This window comes from Xyrauchen texanus, chromosome 21 (genome assembly GCF_025860055.1).
Source record: "Xyrauchen texanus isolate HMW12.3.18 chromosome 21, RBS_HiC_50CHRs, whole genome shotgun sequence".
Classification (NCBI taxonomy): domain Eukaryota; kingdom Metazoa; phylum Chordata; class Actinopteri; order Cypriniformes; family Catostomidae; genus Xyrauchen; species Xyrauchen texanus.
The window spans coordinates 16,358,029-16,377,604 of NC_068296.1; the positions used below are offsets into that span (position 1 = coordinate 16,358,029).

The following is a 19,576-nucleotide window of genomic DNA, read 5'->3' on the forward strand; positions in this document are numbered from 1 at the left end:
AGCAGTATTGCATTATCAAATTACCCAAAACAGACATGCAAGGGGGAAAGGGGATGTGTAGAATTTTATTAATGATGAATGGTGTTCGTATTTGTGAAAATATGCTGTGGGCGGAGATAGGGTTCCGTGTAGGCCTAGTAATCTAAATAAGAAAATGAGGAGACTACGATGTCATGTTTTTAGGTCCATAAGTGACCAAAAGTCTTTCTTCTCCAAAGACTGACATTTAAGTCACTGAGGGAACACCTTACAATGCTGAACATCACTGGTCTTGCCCCAGTTCCTCTTGAGCCTTACACAGGCCTGGGCACCCATCTCACTATTGTCACTCCCTGAGAGCTACCAAACAAGAAACTTCTAACCCAAGTGTCATTCATATGCATTCGTCTGCCAGCTTAATATCCCTGATAAGGTTTCTGCGTTTGCTAAGAGAGGTTGGGGGAATACAGGGACTTCTACACCCATAGAATTACCATGAAAATGCTGTGACTGAGAGTGTACTTTTAATACGTAACGAGTGTCTGCTGACCTGAGGCAGGGTTCATGATGTTCTGTTGCTGCACAGGCACTGGGCTGGCCGGGGCGGCTTGGTTTAATTGAAGGAGGGCTTTACGAGGGTCTTGCCAGGTTGTCGTCTGGTCATGATGGCTATTGGGAGACATAGACAGATATAAGCATGACAAATAAACAAAAACTATAGTGGCAAGGTCTAAAAACTTGATTGACAAAAATATAATTGTGAAACCAAATAAATGTATTTAATTATAAAAACAAATTATAAAATAAAAAAAGGTTTTGAAGTTGATGACTTAGACCAAATAATAAAGAAAAGCAGCCAACATGTGCCCAACATAGATGGAAACTCCTTCAATACTTTTTAAAAAGCATCCGAGGGTGACACCTCAAGACGATGGTTGAGAAAAATTATAATAAATAATAAGCGTTTCACCTTTTGACCTATAGTGGATGTGTGTGTGTGCGTATATATATAAACAAACAAAAAACTCTTCAACTGACTTTGGACTGGCTTTGTTAAAAAAAAATTTTTTAAAAAAATTCTCAGAGAACTAAAACTATCACAGTATAATAAAATGTTCCATAGACTTCCAGGCCTGGAAACTGCTTTAAAAAATAAATAAATAAATAAATAAATAAATACATATAATATATCACAAACTCGAATATTTCCAGGTTTTAACTAGAACGGGAACTAGAAAAAATTATACCAACAAAAATGCTTTAAAGAAAGTATACTGCCATGTAAAACATCTTCATATACCCCACACTGGTTTAAGTGCAGAGATGACAGAAAACCCCAGAGAGTGGAACATTTACAAGATTTATGTAAACATCAGAAACCAGAAATCCATTTGTACAGCAATTGTGTGGTGGTGGTGTAGTGGTCTAAAGCACATAACTGGTAAACTGGTAATCAGAAGATCGCTGGTTCAAGCCCCACAGCCACCACATTGTGTCCTTGAGCAAGGCACTTAACTCTAGGTTGCTCTGGGGGGATTGTCCCTGTAATAAGTGCACCGTAAGTCGCTTTGGATAAAAGCGTCTGCCAAATGCATAAATGTCAAATTTAGTCTTTTAATCTTCATAAGCAAAAGCGAGCAGAAACCAAACAACTCCATAGCCTTCTAAAAGCTGTATGTCTATCCTGTTACAGTCCTGTAAGGAAATCCAATTCATTTGTCTGCCTAGGTTGCTAATAATAGTCTCTTATGAAAGTCCATTTTGTAAACTTTAAGATTACCACCCACTCTAGTTTCAGATTTGCTGATGTGTTACAGTGGAGGGAGGGAGGGAGTGTGGAAAACTGTTGGTTACTGGTAGCCCTTCTCCACCAAAATTGCATTTGTTCTCGTGCCGAGCCTGTGCTCCGCTGGTTCACGACTGGGACAATCTGGAACCTATCGTAAACTGGCCGTGCTTTCCACTGACCTGAGAGCTGAACGGTGACATAACGGGTTACTGTCTGCATTAGTCGTTTTCAACCAGGGGGACCTCAAGATCTCTTAATATTATTTAAAATATGATAGATTATAATTTTTATATAATTATTATAATTACATTTACTGAAAATGCTAAAAATGTAGAGTAGCTTTTTCCTTTGCAATCTCTGTAGTTTATCTCGGATCTTCGTGAATAACACATTAAAAGTAGAGCACCTTGTTTCGTCGCGTTACCTGAACACTTTTGATGTCTGATAATTTTGTGTGTTTTTTTTTTTTATTTTTGTTATAGAGCGAAGAATTACTCCTTGCTGCAGATGGTAGCTTTTGTTTAGGAAAACTTTACCATGGTGATGAAACATTAATCGGTTCCTGCTTAGAGACCAGCAAGCTTTTGGGGCCGGTACGGAACCAGTAAATGGCCCTTTCTGTTATGGAAATGTACGGAACAGTTCAAGAATTTGTACCGGCCCAGGAACGGTAAGTGGAAAAGGGTGGAAAAGGGCTATGGGTGAACTTTGTCCTAGTTTACTTGTGATTTGCCTGTGGGCAATGGGCTGAATCTGTATCAACGGCACATGAGGTCACCAATTACTGTGTAATGTCAGTAATGAATAACACGGTTACTGGATAATGAATCAACAAGACCAAAGAGAGGGAAAAAAGCCAGGCTTACACCCTTTTGTTTATTCAGAAGTTAAACAGACAGAAGGATGGTAGGGAGAACAGCGATAGTTGACGCAGTTGTTCCTGTAAGGTTGAGTTTTTTTTTTTTATCTCTTTCACCGCAGTTTGCCACACTTAAAGGTTAAGCAGTCTATCACATGTGGAGCTTGAATAATCACTATCAGAAAATGTAGGCCTTTTCAGCTAAATCTCAACACACATACAGAATAAATGTATTTGCATCTGAACAAATAGAAAAAGAATAACGTAAATCTTCAAGTAATAGTTCACCGATATAGTTTTTGTCATTTACACACCCTCGTGTTGTTTAAAAACCAAATAGGTTTGCACTACTTTTATTTTTTTTTGTTTTTTTTTAACTTCCCTTACTTTTTTTGTCTATGGGGACCAGGGACAGCCTTGGTGGTCATCATTCACTTGCACTCTATGGACAAAAGAGCAGCTTGTACAGGACATTCTGTTAGATAACTCCTTTTGCATTCTATGCAAAAAACAAAAACAAAAAAAGGATAACACGCATTTGAAAAAAAACATTTTTGGGAAAACGTTACATTTAAATATTCTCCTCCAAAACTCTAGGAAAATTTGTACATGTATCTAATCTCACAACTTCCAAAAGATCAAACCTGACATCCCTTCCCCTCCTTTCTAAACACTGCAGTCTCTAATATCTTTACATTTTCTTTTAAACAAATGAGAAGTTTTAAGAAAATGGTTTCAATGTCCTGAAGGCACAAGCACATAATTTGCAAGCAGATTTTGGAATGGAGTGGACAGTTCAAATACGTGCGTGCAAGAGGTGAGACGCGTTTTTTTCATGTCTGAGCTCTATTAAACTGCGGCCAATGTTTGATGGTGGTACGATAAAGCCAGTCTGGATTACAGTTTTAAATGCGTATTATTACTTAAGGTAAATACTACTGGAAGTTTTTTACCCAAAAAAACTTTTTTGCATATTTTACCCAAAAATGAAATTCTGGCATCATGTACTCACCATCAAGTTGTTCCAAATCCATATGACTTTCTTTCCTCTGTGAAACACAAATGGAGGAGGTGTTAGGCAGTACATTAGTCATAGTCACCATTCACTTACATTGCATTTTGACCATACAATGACAGTGAATGGTGACTGAAACCGTAATTCTGCCAATCATCCCCTTTTGTGTTCCGAAGAAACGGAAGAAAATTAAACAAGTTTGGACAACATGAAGATGATTAAATGATAGAAGTTACATTTTTTGTGTGTGAATTATCCCTTTTAGAAGCAAAAAGATTAGATTTCTTTGAAAGATTAAAGTGGAACTTCGAGAGAAAGTAGGTGGTGTGAAACTTCTCTCTTGCTAATGAAAACTATTCTTATGTCTATTTGAAAGTGTAAACAGGCTGCAACACTTGGTGTAGAGACATTACTATGATTGCCTTGTCGAGACTTGTTGCTCGATTAAGATGGAGAGTTAATGCAGGAAAAGGCCCCCCCCCTTCTCTCTCTCTCTCTCTGGCGAGGGCCTGTACATTCAGGCAGGGTCAGTTGTGGGTCTCCTCCCAGGAGGTTTCTTTCTCTCACTGCCTGTTCCAACACACTGAAGTGTCAGCCTCTATAACAATCTGGCGCCACTTTTACAAAGCTTTCACCTGCTGGACAAAGGCTCAGAGCAAGCTATGACCCAAACCCCTAAATGCTATTCATTTGCTTCTTTTTCCCCCAGCTCTGCTCACTTTGCCTATTTAAGAGGAGTTTTGTCAAAGAATACGTATACAATTGCTATAAGATTTGCATGTGTTGAACTTATCTTTGTACATGTGACTGTGGTAGACAGAAATATTGGCAAGGCTCATAAATTGGCCAATATTATTTAGTCATTTTGAAATGATCTGCATTGGCCGATTAACAGCAGTCACTTCCTTGTGTTAGTTCAGAAATCTTCAGATAGCCTTGTCAATGGATACACATTGACCGTTTTCAATATTTTTGTGCATTTTTAGTAAATAGTATGTACATTTAAAAGGTCAAATATGTAACTTGTACACCATTGGTATAATAATAATAATAAAAATAAGACAAACCAGTTTCCTGAACACACCAAAATCAAGCCACTGATTGAGGCTGTTAGCATGTCGCAATGTTTTGAAACTCTTTTCTGGGAAAACAACCTACTAATGGCTTACTTCTGGTTGTTTCTGCATATAAAGCTGGGATAGGAGACAGTGGTTTAACATTAGTAAAATTACACCCATCACTTTTAAGCAATTTGTCATTTGCCATCATTAAGAAATAATGTACAGTCAAGCAGTCATTATGGCAAAACAAACCGTGACAGGGTGGTCAGGACTGCGAAGCAGAGGGCCCTTGTACCAACCAAATGGGGATTATTTTCCTATAATGATTAGCTGACAGTAAATTATCCATCTTATTACATGACTACTTGACAAATTAATAATTAAATCCTCAAGTAGTATTGATTTGTGGTGAAATTATGTAATTAGGTGAGAGGAAATAGACTGCAGAGTCCAGACAGAACTGACTTCCACCTACGGTTTGCATCAGTTCTGTTGATGTTAATTTAGCTAAAATTACTGTCTGACTGCTCATTATTTCACTTATTGTCTGTCTCTTTCTTCTGTGCTAGCTTCTACACCACTCCAGCTACTCTGGGAACTTGGCAGTGTGATACTGCATATATTGTTGACTTTGGTATGACAAATTTCTTGCTACGTTCCTCATTTGTAAGTCACTTTGGAAAAGCATCTGCTAAATTACTAAATGTAAATGTTATAACATGACCACTTGCCAAATAAATAAATGGACATGAAATATTGATTCAAGTTGAAAATTTTATTAGCTTTCTCGAAGAGATCGCAGAGAGATACGAGAAGTAGTCTGGTATCATTCTCCCTGCGTCCAATTATCCATTCCATACTATATAGTATGCCAAAGACAGTATGCCAGAGGAGAAGTTTGTCCGAATCCTCAGTATTCATAAGTGAGAAATGCCAGGATGACCATCTACTTACGCCGGGAATCCGAAGTGTGGATCGGTTGAACACTTTCCTATCCCACAATGCATCGGGAGCTGAGGAGCTTTATGTTCAAAGGTTGTTAATCCACTTGAGTGGATTATTTTCACGGTTGTTGTTGTCGTCACATCATATATTATGATCACGGCACTATGCGTAATTTCCTGGATGTTAGTATGTCCGAATTCTGTTCATACTGCCTCTCGGATACCTAAAGAGCGTATTGTACTGACAGAGATGTGCGTTTCTCATCAAATACAGTGCATACGCAGGGACGTCTCTGGACGTGTGTTCATTTTCAGAAATATTAGGACTGCTGTATTGCGCAATTGACCAATCAGAATTGTGTATTCCAGAGCGCTGTGTAATACTTAAAATTACTTAGAATATATCAGCATTATATTGGCCATCAAACACTCTGCACTCTAGATATCTGTGTCAGCCATTGAGAAACCTGTTTGAACTTGTGCATAAATTAGGGATGTCAATCGATTGCATTTTTTACATACATACATTTTTGCTGAGAAAGCCCCTCAAATAACAATAATTCAATATTTTATGATAAAATAATTAAAAACAAGTTATATTTAAATCATTATAAATAATATATTTGGACCATCTTGGTTGCATTGCGTCATAAACATACAGTTTTTAGGTCGCTAAGTTCAACGAAGTTTGGAACTTGTCTTGAGATCCTTGCCTTTGGATTTGCAATCGATCAAGCCATGTTTGTAAGCTAGAATGTGTTCATCTTGTTTTGTCTGCTCTTGGTACATGCAGTTTGCACTCTGTCTGAATAAGCTGCATGTTGCCACCTATACAGTTTTGCTTACTGCCCCTGGAGAAAACAGGTGGTACTCCATGCTTAAATATCTCGTATGGAAGGAATATTCCTTATTATGGTCCGGTGACTTATAACAGTCCACTGATTAATTGCATTTATTTATTAACATGTTACTCTTAATATAATTACATGGTGATAATCACAGTGAATAAACACAATAAATCAACACCACTAGTATAAATTAATTCAGCATCTTTCCAACCATTTTTTCCTATCATAAACACTTCTCAGTTAACATTTTTCCCTGCCGTAATTTCTCTATCCCTCCCAATTAGTCACTATTCCGCCATCAGTGACTTTTGAGAAAGGAAGAACAACAAAAAGAAAAGAGAGAGAGAGACTGACTCAGCACTTCACTACCTCCTCTCCTAAGCTCCCTCTTGTTTATGCTTTACTGATCAAAGGAGCTGCCAAAAACTGCCCCCTCTCCCACCCACCTACCAGTAAGCCACCCTACCCCCCCTACCCCACACACTCCAAGAAAACAGCCTGGGCCGCAGCAGATGAGGAACAGGGGGCCTCTTCAGGAGGGTCACGGGGAGGGGGGCAAATGACCGTCAAACAAAAAGAGATGGGCCACAGAGGGAAAAAAAGAGAGCGGAAAAAACGAGCACGGAAGCAATCCCTCATAACTCCATTGGCTGGATCGCTGTGGTCCTGTTACACTTTATGTCACCCCGATCCTCCCCCTCCTATTGCTGCTGGAAACTATGACAGAAAGGGAGAGATGAGGGGAGGGTGGGAGGAAGAGGCAGTGTGAGTTAATTTTAATTGGAGCACAGGAAGTAGAGTATGAAGATCTCCTCTTGGGTTTCAGCAAGGGCAGAAACGGGTGCATTCACATAGGTGGGCTTTATTAGACCGGCGTGCCCTTTTCCGTGCAAAACATTGCCTCTTACGTTTAATTAGGTTTCAAAATGATACAGACTCAGAATCTTTAACTGTAACTTCAAAAGTCAACTGTGCTCTCAGAAAAAAAGGGCCATCACTGGGATGGCACCTTTATACACAAGGACCTACTGTGTAATTTTAAACTTTTTATAAAATTAGTTTATTAGTTAAAGGGATTGTTCAACCGGGGCAGAATTTTTTTAAATACAAAAATACTTAAAAAATCATCATCATTTACTCACCCTCATGTTGTTCCAAACCTGTATGACTTTCTTCTGTGGAACACAAAAAGGGAATGTTATACTTGAATTGCTTCTTTTTCCATACAACAAAAGTAAATGGTGACAGAACATTCTTCCTAACTTCTTTTGTGTTCCACGGAAGAAGTATTGCTCGCCATGTTCCTAGTTTGTAAGTAGCTTTGTATAAAAGCATTTGCTAAATTACTTAATGTAAATGTAAAGAAAGACATACAGTGTAGGGCTGAGCAATATGGCTGCAAAAATAATTTAACAATTTGTTTTCAACTTATTTTCGATATTCAATATATCACGATCCTTATGTTTTTGCTCTTAAAATGGCATTAAGTGATATTTTTTTTTAATCGGAAGAACAATAATTTCAACCAAAAATCCACTGTAGCAAATTATAATCAAAGTGCATGAAAAAAAAACTTTTTTATATCAAAAGGCATAATTCCAATTTTCACTAAATTAATACAATATTTTATAATTTTTATTTAGATGCACCAATACAACAATAAGGTAATAAAAAGCAATATTTATTTACATTGTTTATTGACAAAAAACTGGAGCTTTTATTTTGGCAGAACACTGGAAGTGCAGTGTGTTTTTGACAGTTGTCACATATGACAATGCTAAAATTTTGATGTTATTTAATAACTGTGCAGCCCTGAAGAATCATGAAATTAGTCTAATTATGCACTCTTCAGGAAATGTAGAGGAAGAATAAAAAGCAATTATTGCGGTATTCACGATATTGTTTAATTTGATATCGCCAGAAAAATCATTGCGATGATATTGTAATTATTCGATATATCCCAAGCCCTAATATGGGGTTGGAACAACATGAGTGAGCAAAAGATGACAGAATTTTTATTTTTGGGAGAACCATCCCCTTTAAGTATGTTCAAGGCCAATATCTAAATTGGACTAATAAATAAACTCTGAACAAATGCATAGACTCACATACATGCAATGAATAATAGGTCCACACAACCCATATTGGGTCAGAGCCCACTATTGCCTCATTCTAAGTGTCTGCTCATGCAATGTACTGGGCTTCCAGCACACATGAACACAATTCACGAATGAGGCACAATGACTTCCCTTTACTCAACGGGAAAGTACCGGGAAAATGGGAGAACAACCAAAAAAAGCCAAGAGTAGCAATATTAAAGAAATACATATGCATATACAGTTTGACTAATTATTTCATACTTTGCCTGACATTTATTTCATGATGTCAAGACAAGCTTCACTTGATAAACTAAAGTAGCCATTTCATACTTTTGACAGAATTATAGAGATCAATACCAACATTTTGACTTTGGTATGACTCCCACAACAAATTAACAGCCTCAGTTCAGTATCGATGCCAATATTTGACAATTCATTTGCATTTAGTTCTTTTTAAAGGAACCTTTTAAAGAAAATTTTGTGTTTGACAATTCATTTGGATGACACATGTAGAGGAATATCCATAAATATTAGTATTTCTTACAGAATGTGGTTTTTGAAGGTGGGCAATAGCTGCAAATTGTCGACCTGGTCAGGAAAACAATTTTGCAAGATGATATTGTCTCGTAATAAATGTTTTACGTAACTGTATACAGCACTACAATATTTGGCACTCACATTGTTGTGATCTACATTTAACTAAACGTTACATGAGCTAACAGCAGCCAGTATATTTAGACATTTGGTCAATAAGTGACCAGTTTCAGATCACTCATAAGTGCAGTTTAATCAGGTTGATTGCACATTCAAACACCTATGGCAATGGTAACCCACACTCCCAGAGGAAAAACATCACCACTGTCATTGCTACTGCAATGGGGACAGAGATGGAGACAAAAGCATTTATTTTGAAAAATATTGCAACTGCAATTTAAACTGTGATATGATTATTAACATTTAACATAAACCTAGTAAGAGTTTCCTTTTGACAAAAAAGTAAGCCATGGGAAAACATGCTCTACTGCCAATATAAATACTATAAGTGTGTTAACACTTAAGCCCTCTTAAAAAGACACAGATGCACAGATTTCTGTTTGTAGTAGAGTTGACAATTGACATTTAATGCAGAGAAATGCACACTTATGTACACAAAACTGGATGTTATGAAGTTACTTTTGATTTGGAAAGTAATTATTTGCGGTCAGTCTTATTTGAAATTACAAAAATGTGCAATAGTGAATCTAGAGCACTGTAAATTTAACACACTCAGCTCATTAGCCTCACACTACAGAGAACACTGCTGCGCATATACAGTAAGGAACCGCCAAAAATAATCATCAGCCATATGAGTACAAAAGACTAAGAGCTGAAAAGTGAAACGGGATGAATGACAAAGAGACAAAAGGAGAGGTCTACAACCCTAGTACCAGGCCTTTGGGTTACGCCCAACAGGCAGACAGGGAGAGCGGAGGTGGGGATTGTGGTGCTCAAATCACATTGAGCCATGACCACACAGAAATCACTCCATGACACTAAAGGAGACAGTGCTCTATAGAACTTCACTTCCTGATTTCCTCTCCAGCTGTTATCACCGCTCATGAAACCAGAGAGCGCTCAAGGAGGTTAGCGAGCTCACAGCATTGGACCTAGACCCACCCAAGCGCTCGACATGATTGATGGCCCAATTATCAGGGCCCTGTTTATTGTGCAGCAGTTATTTATAACAGAGCTGAGCTGGAGGTGCAATGAATGCTTCTCATAGTGCGATTCTAGTTTAGCTAGCATTGATTGTTTCCACTTTGTGCAGAAACAAGATTTTGGCCTCAAAATATGCAGCATACTGAAATATATATCCTCACAATGGTCTTTGTATATCCAAGATAAGCATTACTTTTACATCAGAACTTACAAATGTTACACCAGTTTGCTTCAGTGAAAGGAATATTATCGGTTAAATAGAACTACACAGACAGCATCTGTGGTATGTCGGCGATTACCCAAACATTTTGACTTGTCCCTCAGTTCGTAAAACAGAATGGAAAATGCATTTATTATAATACACTTAGAATGTAAACATAGAAGCATTATTGAAGGTTTAAAAAGCACCCATATGAAAATTGAGAGTTTGTGGCAAATTTGCCGCAAATTCACCACTGATTATTTTCACATGCAAATGAGCATTGTGGCAAATTGCGGCAAATTGTATATTGTTGCCAAAGGTTTGCCGGAGATTCACCACTATCAGTGAAGAGCTGCAAACTTCTGGCAAACATTTGCGGTCAATCAAATTCTAATTTGCATGTGAAAATAACAAGCTGCAAATTTGCATATAGTTTCGATATTTTGTTAGGGCAGAAATGTAGATGCAGATGTGCGCACTTGGCCAACACATTGTCATGGCACGGTCTGGTTAAACATGCTTCTTGTGTGTTCTTAAGATACTGTGCCAGTAACAAACTGTTACTGCAGTACTCAAGAGGGTGATAGTTACCTCAAAGTCTGCACCATTATACAGAATGTATTATCATTTAGGTAAATTGCTAGAAACATATTGACTTTCACTTGTTGCTCCGCCATGACAGTAGATGAAAAAAACTAACCATCAAAAGTGGACAGTTCACACTATTGTCTGCTTTAGCGCCCCCTATGGCAACGTTGAGAATGCAATGCAAACTTGCATTGTGTTATGAATTGTGGTCAAACACATTTTGTAAAGCAACACCGCACAAAATCGAACTTGCGCAGCTAGAAGCATCTGCATTCACGTACTTGCGTAGAGTGTGATCCTGTTCACAACTGGTATGAAGATGGGTCTTGGGTACAATCACATGTGGTCAGGCGAGACACTTTGCCGTTCACACCTGGTCACTCAAATGCTTCTCCTGTGACCACTTGTGTTCAGATTTCGAAGGGAAGGGTCTCTAATTTCATCTCATCAATCACTATGTCACTGTATTACTGCACGATAATAAACTGCGAAAAAGCCAGAAAAGACCAAGAAAGCACAAACAAAACGGCACGTTGTCCCAGAGCAAAATTGTATTAGTTATTTTAGTGAAGTACCTGTTTTAGCAGAGCTTCAAATGTGCCCTGCATGTTGATATCAGACACACTGAAGAAAATTATCTGCTTGTATACACTGGCGGCCAAAAGTTTGGAATAATGTAAAGATGTTGCTGTTTCGGAAGGAAATTGGTAATTTAATTCACCAAACTGGAATTCAACTTATCACAAAGTATAGTCAGGACATTACTGATGTAAAATAAAACAAAAACACAAATCACTATTTGAAAAAAGTAATTTTGATCAAATCTAGACAGGCCCCATTTCCAGCAGCCATCACTCAAACACCTTATCCTTGAGTAATCATGCTAAATTGCCAATTTGGAACTAGAAAATCACTTGCCATTATCAAACACAATTGAAAGCTATTTGGTTTGTTAAATTAAGCTTAACATTGACTGAGTTTGTTTTTTAGTTGCCACAGTATGTAATAGAATAAAATTGTAAAAAATGGCAAGAAAGAAACAGCTTTCTCTAGAAACTCATCAGTCAATCATTGTTCTAATGAATGAACAACTGGCTCTAACAAGGACAGAAAGAGACGTGGAAGGTAAGATGTACAACTAAACAAGATGAGAAGTACATCAGAGCCTCTAGTTTGAGAAATAGACACCTCACCTTTGAGCTGAGACACCTCAGCTGACAGCTTCATTTAACTCTACCTGCTCAACACCAGTTTCGTGTACAACAGTAAAGAGAAGACTGCAGGCCTTATGGGAAGAATTGCAAAGAAAAAGCCACTTTTGAAACAGAAAAACCAAAAGAAAAAGTTTAGAGTGGGCAAAGAAACAAAGACATTGGACAACAGATAATTGGAAAAGAGTGTTATGGATCTTAACCCCATTGAGCTTGGAAGCGTGGGGTGAAATATCACCTGGACAAACTGACAGCTGGAATGCAAAGGATCTGCCAAGCTGTCAATATTTTTTTATGAGAACTCTTATAAAAGTATTTTTCAAATTGTATAAGTAATTTTCATATTATTAATGTCCTGACTATACACTGTGATCAGTTGAATGACACTTTGGTGAATAAATGTACCAATTTCTTTCCATAAGAGCAAAATCTGTCATTTATTCCAAACTTTTGGCCGCCACTGTATGTATTTGCCTTTTCAATTTTTTTTTTTAAAAATCAACAATTATTTCCTTTTAAAGCCACTCGAAACAGGCACAGTTTAAATTCCTGTTTTAGTGCAGCAATTGATTCACAGGTGATGGGTTGTGCTTCACTGTTGTCTGGGATGCATTCAGAACAGATCACCATTTACACTTCAAATGCGATGTGGTCACATGCGTTTTTGAATACCTTTCGTATGTGTTTTTTGTGATCCCATCACAAAACGTAGACCCTTATTATCCATTGACATTGATAAGGCTGTTAAAGTCATTTGGAACTGATAAGCCAAACTGATAATCTCAAAATTACCAAAAAAATCACTACATTTCCATCTATAACTACTTTAAATCCTCTTGAAAGCATGACTTCGAAGCTAAAACCACAACAGGTCCTCACAAAGACTCTATATTTTAGCCTAACATAACAGACGCTGCCTCTAATGAGGCCACAGAGAGGCAGCCATTATGAATGGCTGAATGCTACTAGTCAGGGCAGAAAGAGGACCTCATACCTCAGTCAGCTCTCCATTTCCCAATTGCGGGCGAGCTAGCGAGCGTGTATTGGGAAGGGTGGATGAGTGACTGAGCTTCCGTCAGCAGGACATCATCAGGAGAAATTATTGAGCGGCCTGCTGACCTCTGGCCGGATTTAAGTTCCTCTTTGAAGGAGGGCTTACATCACAGGGGCCAGTGGATAAAGTAGTAAGTTAAAGGAATTGTTCACCCAAAATTGAAAATTCTCTCATCGTTTACTCACCCTTATGCAGTCCCGAATGTGTATGAATATTTCTTCAACAGAACACAAATTAAGATTTTTTAGAAGAATTTCTCAGGTCTTTTGGTCCATAAAATGACAGTGAATGGTGCCAAAATTTTGAAGCTCCAAAAATCACAAACATCAGCATAAAGTAAAAGTAATCCATATGACTCCAGTGGTTAAATCGATGTCTTCAGAAGCGATCTGATAGGTGTGGGTGAGAAACAGATCAACATTTTAGTAAAAACATTTTCTATAAAGTCTCCTCCCTACTCTTTTCAATTTCCACTTTAATTTTCACATTCTTATTCTTCTTGTGCTTTTCATGCATACGCCGCCTACTGGGCAGGGAGAAGAATTTATAGACTTAAATATTAATATCATCTCACTTATGAATATATGGATTTAACCACTGGATTATTTTGGATAACTTTTATGCTGCTTTAATGTGTTTTTTGGAGCATCAACATTTTGGCACCCATTCACATTGTGAGGACCTACAGAGATGAGATATTCTTCTAAAAAGCTTAATTTGTGTTCTGCAGAAGAAAGTCATACAAATCTAGGATGTTATGAGGGTGGGGATGAGAGAAATTTCATTTTTGGGTGAACTATCCTTTTAACACAGTCAGAAAGAGTTTAAGAGAGAGATACCAAAAGACAACTCTGGTAAAGGTTAAGAATAGGGTATATTTTGTTGTGCTGTTATGTCTTGCATGCCTACTAAGAATGTATTGTGATACTCTTAAAATACAGTCAACGGCAGGCACTTGTACAGATTGTCCGCATATAAGCTAGCCTGCTCATGGACAGTCCGTTCGTACTGTGCTGTTGACAAAATTTGCATCACTCACTGTGTGCAAGATGTAGGGGCACGCAGAAAACCGAAGTATACTTTGGCCTTTATGAAGTTCCAAAAAATGCCATAGAGGTGAATTTCAAGACAGAAACGTATGGCTCATATTTCACACCAAAGCCTATTTTTAGACTGTCATGAAAATGGTCACAATGACCTTGAATATCTTGGCTGTTTCTTAAAGATAAGAACGCAAAGAACGGACACAAGAAGACCTGTCTTGCAAAGCTACATAGGAAGGACAAACTTGGAAGGACATGAGGACATAGAAAGCATCTATGTGAGTTTTGAGACATGTAAATATGTAGAGTCAACAACGTCATATCTATTGTCTTTTTTCCAGTGGTGGATGATGTCAAACGAGTTTACAAGAATGCTATAACACATAAGAATACACATTGAGAAATCCTTGTCATTCTGACACTTTCATGACAATTACACACATTTTCCCACCAAATTCTCCTTATCGTAATGCAGAAAATCTCATTTTCATTACGATAATACAGTAATGAAAATGATCCTGTCAGGAAATGTCATTTTATTAAAATCATCATAACTTGATCTAAATTACATCAAATTTTGAAAAAATACTATTGTACTGCAGCTCAGTTGGTAGAGCGGGTCAGCCACTAACAGCAGGGTTGGTGGTTCGAATCCCGGCCCACACGACTTAACATGCCGAAGTGTCCTTGGGCAAGATACTGAACCCCAAGTTGCTCCAAATGGCAGGCTAGCACCTGGCATGGCAGCTCTGCCACCACTGGTGTATGAATGTGTGTGTGAATGGGGGAATGAGTCACAGTGTAAAGCACTTTGAATACCACTAAGGTTAAAAAGACGCTATATAAGTGCAAACCATTTCATATAGGCCTCCAGTAAATAACTGCTGACCAAAAACTCAAATTTGCATAAAACATTTCACATGTGTGCATTTCACACACATGCTGCACTGTTTGGGAAATTTAAACAGCATTTGGGTCTTAAGTCTGAATACATAGGCAGAGGTTCTTGAGTCAGTTTGTTCTTTAGTGACAGTAGAAGAATTGATGTCTGGGGCAAAGGTGTTACATCGGGACTGGGAAAACACTGGTCTGGATAACTCTGCCTTCTGTACATACACACACACACACACACACACACACACACACACACACACATGACACTTCAACAGGAAAGGGGCTTGTTTGTGTGTGGTCAATAAACCCCAAAGCTTGACAAACACACATTTGCTCAGAGTAAATGCTTCACACTAGATAGCTGAGAAACAAATCCTCCCTGACCTGGGAAACTGAACATTACCAAAACAGGGTGATTGTAATCTAACAATGACTCATTAAAAATCCAGTATCTAATGTAATTGGGTCTGTTGCTAACAAGTCATGGAGCACAAGGTGTTTGAAAGTAAATTTAGGCTTAAACATGAGCGTCTAAAATCAAAATCAGTAGATAGGCTTGTAATTGTAAAAAGGCATTGATTATACATGAAAGTATGATTGTGGTCAGGGTTGGTGGGGAGGACAGTTAGCCTCTCCCTGTGATGCTGATCACACTTGCAACAGCAAACGTTCACTCCTTTCTCCCGTCCTCCACACAAATGTGCTACAAATGGAACTGGGAAGAGAGGCCTGACCCAGATGGCTTAACTGTCAGCCATCAAAGAGACGGCCAAAAGCAGTACACAACACGCTTGCTCCAAACTCACACATATGAGGCAGTCTCCTGATGAGTGTATTTTAACACAAACAGGAGATAAATTTAAATCACATGAACACAAAACTCTTCAGAGCTCACAAATACTCTGTTATGTCTATATTTCACTTGAAAACAAATTCAAATAAATAAATTGAGACAGACATGAATTTAGCCGCTACCTTCTTTTCACAGAGAGAGAAAAAGGAAGCAAAGCAAATATTTTCCTAACTGGCTGGAGGAAAACAGAGTTTGAGTGTGAGAGGAAAATCCAAAAGAAAACAGCCCACCCCAGAAGACTACAGCACTCCTCAATAACAAAGACTGTCTGAGCTAGCAGTGTGTGTCTGGACATGCAATGTTTCCAGCAACAGCACTTATTTCACTACAGTACTGCTAAAGATATTACAAAAGGCTTTATGTGTGTTGCCTGCTCATAATACATAATCTTTCATTTTCGTTTCTACAAACACTGTTTGTTTCCATTGGAACACCTGTGATGTTTTGCAGACATGTACACACGCGCACAACGCTAATACACTGCCTAGCCATAACAAAGGTCGCTGTTTGGATCTAAATAAGCAGATGTGTAAGAGCCTATGATTGGATCATTATTGAAGAGATTAATATGTTTCAGCTGGCAACAATTCTTTACTATTAACTGATGTAGTGTGTAGCTTCTCATTTCTTAAACAACCATGTCTTAAGACATATCCCATGGTCATGGAAAAGATGTTACTGTGTATCAGGAGGGGCAAAAGATTGGCCTCCATTAAGCAAAGAAACAACTATGGAGATTGCGGAAATCACTGGAAATGGGTTAAGAACCATCCAACAAATGATTAAAACCTGGAAGGATAGAGGTAAACCATCAGCTTTGCAGAAGAAATGTGGTCTGAAAAAAACTTGAATGATCATGATTGGAGATCACTAAAACGCTTGGTCACATCGTGAAAAATGGAAAAAGGTCATGTGGTCTGATGAGTCCAGATTTTCCCAATTCCAAAGCGATGTGCACATCAGGGTAAGAAGGGAAACGCATGAAGCGATTCACATGTGAAAATGCACTGATTTTGTGGTTTACGCTGCACATCCAGCATTTTCCTCCACTGGAAATGTTTTGAAAACACTCTCCATTACCACATAACTTGGAAAACGATGACGTAAGGAAACAGAATATGGATTTTTCATGTTTCTAAAAACAGAGCTAAACTATCAGATTGCTTGCTCTATAATCTCCTAAATGCAAATAAGACCATATACGTCAACAAAGTTTTGCCTTCAGGAAATATTTAGTATGCCTGAGACACACCTTTGTGTACTAATTAAAAGCAGCATGCTTTAAAGAGTATAGAGGGGTGATGGTGGTTCCAATCAGAGGGATTAATCCCTGTGATAGCTGGGGTCTACATCCCTCAGGGCCCTTCTCCTCTAGGGCTGCCCTCCCATGGGCTAAATCCCCAGACCCCCACTGAGTCCTGGCTTTAATAAGACAACGGAAACACTGATTAGCTCCACTATTTGGCCACATTCTGCAAATTAGAATCCTTCATTAGTTTATGACCCTGGTCTCAATTTTAGTGCCCTGTGAACTTAACCCCCACCGGGTCCCCAAAAAACAGGCAGGCGAGAACCAAATAAGATGACCCACAACCGGCCCCTGAACTCCCCCCTTCCTCTGTCTGAGTCCATTATAAATCAAAGCTCACAGTAAACTGTTGGAGAAAAAGGAGAAAAAAAAAAAAAAAGAGTAGAGGTCAACACATCATGTTGACCTTTTCCCACTTCCCTCTTCCACACGGTTAATAATGAAAGCAGGAAGACGAGAAAATAATGGGAACAGTGGATGGAGATGTAGGAAGATATACTAGCACCAAACTTGTTTTTTTAAATGAAAAATAGAAAATAAAGGACAAGAAATTTTTTGGCCAAAAATATCACACACTAGGGGTGTATGTGTGATATTTCAAAGAACTGTTATATTTTACCTCACAATACTGTATCAACATTCTCATGCCAAGAATCAATATTTTTAGTTATATAGTTATTTTTATTTAGAATATTTTTTGGGAAAAGTAGACCACCACTGAGTGCAAATCTTAGAAAGTAAAACATACTAGCATTAGGTTAACAATGAACATTTAATTTCTATTCGACCAAAATCCAAACACAGAATGAGCTAAGAATAAAATTGCGCAAGGTTCAAATATATATATATATTTATGTATTACTGTATATTGTGCGCGTGTGTGTTTGTATATCGTATTGCAATTCATGACCATGATATTGATATAATAATGTTTTGTGTTGATTCCCACCCTAAATTGTAGTAGCTATTCTCAGGAAGATCCGCTACAAACACCTGAAAGGTCCACAAAAATAGTTCCATATAATCCAAGTTTTTTGAGGGGGTAACGAAACCATCTTCAAATGACTAGGTGTTGAAGGTTGATTACAACTTATTATGGCTTAACTCTTTCCCCGCCAGCGTTTTTAAAAAAAAGTTGCCAGCCACCGCCAGGGTTTTTGACGATTTTCGCTAAACTTTAATGGCCCGCAGAATATTTTCTTCCATGAATATATGAAGATGCTATATATCACAATAAAGATCTGAGCCTCTGCTTTTAGGCAAAAAAATAGATTTTATTTTATCTTCATTTGTTCTTTTTTTATTGCGACTTGAACAGAGGTCGGTTTTGTCAAAAAACAACATTTCAGACAAAAAGCTGATAAAAAGGCATGTTTATGTCTGATATTTTGAGCTTCTCAATACTCCACTTCTTCATGTTTGAGACGATCGCAGTCTGTTTCTTTGATCAAAGAGTTGCGTACTCTTTCAAAACATGCGGAGGGGTCTTCCTTACCGTATAACACCTAAAACACGGAAACACGGAAAATTCCGTGTTTGGCGGGGAAGCGTTTTTTTATAAAACACAGAAAATTCCGTGTTTGGCGAGGAAAGAGTTAATGTTTCCCTGCCATTTTCTTCCTGCTATCCCAGTGTCACGGGACACCAGGACACTAAGGCCTAAGCAAAGGCTGATCTAAATAAAGGACAAAAAGTATTCAGTGTAACCGTTGACGGCTAAAAACTTAACATTAATGTGGTAGATCATTCATTTCCAGTTTCTCAATCTTGTTTGTTTTTCTATACTTGACTGGATCACATGAGTGCCACCGGATGAATAATGCACACTGTTTCACCAGTAAAACAAAAGCACTGTCACTGAGGCTCTTTCAGTCTACCCTCTCTCTCTTTCTACTTTATCTCTTCTGACACAGCGTCACAGCAGATTCACAAACTGCACTTTCATTCATGCCAAAACATAAATTGAAAAATTTGTCAGACTTCCCTTAGCTGTGTGACTCACATGAGGCCTAACACAAGAGCCATCATGGCGCTCCGCAAACCACCATCTGCTTATCTATATCTGACATCAACGGTAAAATTACATGCTTTCTGACTAAATCTCTGGCCTTAGGAGAGAAAGGCCATGCT

General features: G+C 38.1%; 1 protein-coding gene across 1 annotated transcript in view; it reads right to left on the reverse strand.

Annotated features, from left to right (window-relative positions):
- Nucleotides 1-19,576, reverse strand: part of LOC127661544 (transcriptional coactivator YAP1-like) — a 40,023-nt gene that overhangs the window by 15,352 nt on the left and 5,095 nt on the right. Inside the window, exon 3 of the mRNA XM_052152299.1 lies at nt 530-648. Coding sequence (XP_052008259.1) covers nt 530-648 — 119 coding nt within the window. The remainder of the gene's footprint in view (nt 1-529; nt 649-19,576) is intronic.